The 4,945-nt window shown below is 36.3% G+C and overlaps 1 protein-coding gene across 1 annotated transcript; it reads right to left on the bottom strand.

Annotated features, from left to right (window-relative positions):
* Positions 1-2,945: 2,945 nt before the first annotated feature.
* On the bottom strand, positions 2,946-4,939 carry LOC132049799 (peroxidase 22.3-like; the record flags this gene model as incomplete). The annotated part of the gene is made up of 2 exons (XM_059440731.1): positions 2,946-3,619; positions 4,775-4,939. Coding segments are annotated over 2 exons (714 nt in total), but the record flags the coding sequence as incomplete, so codon positions are not given.
* Positions 4,940-4,945: the final 6 nt, after the last annotated feature.

Genomic DNA, 4,945 nt, shown 5'->3' with positions numbered 1-4,945 from the left:
AGCCTAGCGAGCACCACAACACGTACATTCATCTCATATTCATACCTGAGTAGGCCATCATGCTAACTCATAAATATCATAAACTGTATGGGACACAAGCCCAAAGATAATATACATACAACATCAAGCTGATCCAAGTACACATGCTGGCAAGGCTATCAAAATGATGATACAATAAAACATAGACCGAGATGGTCTTGGAACATCTGGCTGTGCATATCTGTCTACGAGCCTCTACTGGAGTGCATAATATAATAAGGACGGGACAAGACCCCACCGTAACCATCTGTACACAAAAGGACCTACCAACCATCGCAACTCCGGAACAAATGGAGTGCTCCTGTACAACCGCTGAGAAGTCAGCCTCTGAGTCTGAACCATCTCCCTGTCTACCTGCGGGCATGAATGCAGCGTCCACAAACAAAAGAACATCAGTACGAATAATGTACCGAGTATGTAAGGCATGAATAACAACATAAAGAAAATATGGAGATAGCATAAGATTAGAGAGATCAACTTGTACCTCTGAATGCCTTTTAAGGCGGATGTCATGCATGCTTAGCATTTAAAAAAAAACATTTATATATATATAAAATACCGTACCCAGCCATATAGGCTAGGTGTGAAACGTACCCGGCCGTATAGGCTCGGTGTGAAACGTACTCGGCCATATAGGCTCGGTGTTATCATCATATCATCATCATCCTGCGTCCGGGGCATCCCGCGTCCGGGATAACATCATAACATGCCCACTGCAGTGGTGTGCACATCTACGTGCCTGCCCAGCCAACTATAGCGCTACTCAATGTGAGAAAATACACACACACACACACACACACATATATATATATATAAAAGCTATGATTCTATTGGAGTGACGTAAGGTCGGTAAACCTCTCATTATCATTATGGAACTATTATCATGGACATATCTCACTTTGAAGGAACAATAATCATAAGATGAGATCAACATCAATAATAAGATCAATAACCATAATATGAGATCAATAACTAATAATCATGAGATAAGGATCAATAATATTATAAGAACATCAAGAACATATGCTTCTAATAATTCTAAGAGAAGAATCCTTATGGACATCCTTTGTGTAAGCTCGAAACAATGGAATCATGCCTTAAGAAAGAAAGGGACAGGCTTAACATACCTTGTCGTCTCCTTAAGTACTTTACGCTTATCCTTCCAAACTTGCAAATCTACATCCAAGATGATTCATACAACAATCAGGCCATAGGAACACTTACACACTCAAACTTAGCTAGTTAATAAGTTAACGGAATTCGGACAGCATTTTCCCTATATTATCTACTCCGAACCAATTCCAAAACAGCTCCCAAACATCAATAACAACATCAACAATAACATAATCAAGATACTACATGACAAACATATACAAATCCGTCTGAAACTTCCTTCGAAAATCAATCCATAAGCCAACAACATCAACATGTCAAACTATGACCTTTATACTATGTTTTTTTTTTCTTCATTTTAAACCATTAAAATCTTCCAAAAACAACTTAACATCAAAGTCAAGATGAAGAACATACCTTATAACTTGAAGAACTTCAATTCACACAACTCGTTTCAAGACCAATTTCATCACAACTCCAAGTATAAGCAAAAGCAATCACCTTTTATAAACTAGTTGCGGAGTTGAACCTTGATCTTCTCTTGTGCTGGCATGGAATGATTTGGAGTGTTTGAGAGGGCTTGAAGGGTCAAGAAGGATCTGTTTTGGTGAAAAATATGAACTTAAGGTTGTTCCCCTCCTCTTTATAATCAAGAAACAAGTCTCCACCGCCTCAATTCGACGGCAGCATCGACGGTACCATCGTTATTCGACGAGCCATTGAATTGCATAGAGGAATCGTACAATTTTGTACAGGCTGTATCTTCCACTGTACGTCTCGGATTTGAGATCTGTCAGTTGCATTGGAAAGAAGACTCTCTGAACTTCAATTTACATAGGTTATTCATTCCATAACTCCTCATATTCTAGGAGATATACCTCTCTCAATTTGGACCAAAATTTCCTGTCCAAAATTCTGCCAAATTTTCCCAAATTTTAGACAAACTTAATTTCTTCGTTTTGCTTGATCCTGAAACCTTTAGACACTTTCTTAGCACTTGCTAAGAGTATTCCTTAACCTTATAAGGGTTCCATTACCTCTCTGAGCTTACGTTAGTTTATTTACGACGCAAATGACGCGAAAATTTTCGAGATATAACATCAAGAGGAGAATAGAGCAATATATGATCAAGTTTTCCAAGTGCAAAAATCGATCGATATAATTATTTTGAGTAATATCTTAGTAAATTTCATTTTCTGGGAACATTTTATCAGTTTAATGCGAAACCAAAAAAAGGAAATGGTAATTCGATTTGAAATTATACTTTTTGTTAACACATATTTAGAGAAATCGCAATGACGAATTAGATTCGAGTCATCGATTTAATTAATAAGTTTGATTAAGAATATCCATTGATGTTTCCGCAAAGTAAGATTAAAAGTTGTGTCACGTAGGGTGAGTTATGTTATGACGCATTGTTTAGCTCATCTTTACCCAAATCACTTAGCTGGGAAAAACTTTGGGCGGGTCATTTATTGATTCAGCTCATTTTAACCCGCTCAAATTCAACCCAAACTGCACATTTGTCGCCCCTAGTTCGAATATACAAGCTAAGGGAAGTTTAAAAAATTAAACACTAATGTTAAAGTTGTTTTCTGGTGTGTACGTTAGCTAGGGACGACTTATGCAATTAATTTCATAATTTATTAGTCGAACAACTTTGAGGAAGATCAATTTACTCAAAAGCAAAAAGGTTGCTCATTCAATCGACAACCACCTTGGCCGGGATGTACTCGCTAGTTGAAAACAACATGATCCAATTTCTTCGAAAAACAAATTACCACACAACTCTCTGCTCACAATTAACTTATTTTAGGTAATAACAACAAAGGTTACAAAAGAACAAAAATCACAAACAATTGACAATAGCCAAATTATTGAAACACTTTATTTTATTAGCAACATTAATCAGCACTGCTTAGTTCACCTTCCTGCAGTTGACACGAACCTGACCTTGATCCCCAGTCAATGGCTTGATATTACCCATCTTAATCATAGATTCAGCAAAATCTTTGGAGAAACTCCTTAGGTTCATGCTATAGGTTTTAACAAGATCATCAGTTTCCCCACCACTAAATAATGCTTGATCAGAATGCAAAAGCCCTTTCTTGGACACCAAATTACTGAAATATTTCGAGTCGAAAAGGGCCGGTGTAGGATCAAGGGAAGCAAGGTTGGAATCACCTCCACTACGTGGACAATTCTCTTGACGTTGGCTCGCAAAGGTGGAGTCAATATTAGTCTCATTGTAGATGCGATTCCTGAAGGTGAAACACTGAGCAAACCCTAGCGTGTGACCACCGGTGAGAGCAACAAGGTCTTCCTCATCCAAACCTTGCTTCTTGAAGTTGTCGATAAGTGCAGGTAAGTCCATTAACGGAGATGGAATGTCATTGTTGGCTGTGGTTCTACTTGCTGTGGTTGAGTCCCTTCTTCCCAGTTGCACTTCCCAAGTTGGTCCATGTAGCTGGTCATATTAAAAAAAAAAAAATCAGTTTTCTGCAAGGAAAGGTTCATAACATTTGTAGCAAATAAATATACTATTACTGTATCGCACCTACTTAGTTTGTTCATGTATGCACATTTGACTTTTGACATGCATGCTAACATAAATAGTTGGAGAATCTTTAGATTTCTAAAGGACTCGCAATACTTTTTAATCGTATTGGTTGAAATCGAATATATATACTTCCGTCGTTCCAATGTATTTGACGCTTTTTTATTTTTATTCAGTATAAAAAAGAATGACATCATTCTATATTTAGTAACAATTTTACTTTAAACTTCTCATTTTACCCTTAATGAGATGATTTATAGCCACACAACTATCGATGTCTTTTTTTAGACCACAAATTTGAAAGTATTTCCCTATTCTGTTTTTTTGGTTAAAAAAATTAGGACGGAAGGAGTGTTACCCGTGCTGCTACTGGAGTTTGTCAAAATTCAAGATCCCTTAAATATACTTACAAAAAAAAGTTTTCTCAGTTGTCTGTTTCTAATTAAAGCTGCAAAAGCATATACAATGGACTAGAAACTCACAAACACTAGTTCTTTATTTCATGTTGAGCTTAAAATGTCTAATTCATTCGTTTATCTTTTGAGTATTCTTCTTTGGTCCTTTTTTGTTGGTAGCTTGATCAGTTGTTTAGAACGCATGCAATTTATTTGTTACTTCTTTTTTTTTTTTTTTTAGACAAATTTGGACCATGGTGGACTTTAAATTGAACATTAATAAGTATGGAAAATATATATACTAGTAAAGAAAAAATTGACAAGAAAAAAGGTCATAAACTTTGGGGGCGTTTTGGTTGATCGGATCAGGTGAAATATTCTCAGATTAAGTTTGAGATTAAATTTATATTTTGTTTGGTTGAAGGTATAACTAATCTCATGATAAGTTTATACCTTCGACCGAAAAAAGTATAAATTTAATCTCAAACTTAATCCTGAGATATCCCACCTTATCCCATCAAACTTGGTATTATCTTATCCCACCTGGAAGATGGAATAAATTAGTCCAAGAATTATAATTCCAAGACTGTAATCTCAGGATATATAACTTAGTGCACGAACCAAACGACCTCTTAGAGCTTATATCAGAATAGAAGGGAGTAATACGCACAGCAACTACGGAGTCACGAGCTGCAACTGCCAATATATCTGCACAAGATACAACTGGACGTCCACAAACTTTATCAACCTCCGACTTAATTCGGTCAATCACTTCAAATCCTCTAACAGAATTGTTATTAGCACGAGCAAATTTTTTTACTATAAAGGGATCCGTTTGATC

This window comes from Lycium ferocissimum, chromosome 3 (genome assembly GCF_029784015.1).
Source record: "Lycium ferocissimum isolate CSIRO_LF1 chromosome 3, AGI_CSIRO_Lferr_CH_V1, whole genome shotgun sequence".
NCBI lineage: Eukaryota > Viridiplantae > Streptophyta > Magnoliopsida > Solanales > Solanaceae > Lycium > Lycium ferocissimum.
Note: the sequence above shows the minus strand (reverse complement) of the source record. Positions and strands in the feature narration are given on the sequence as shown.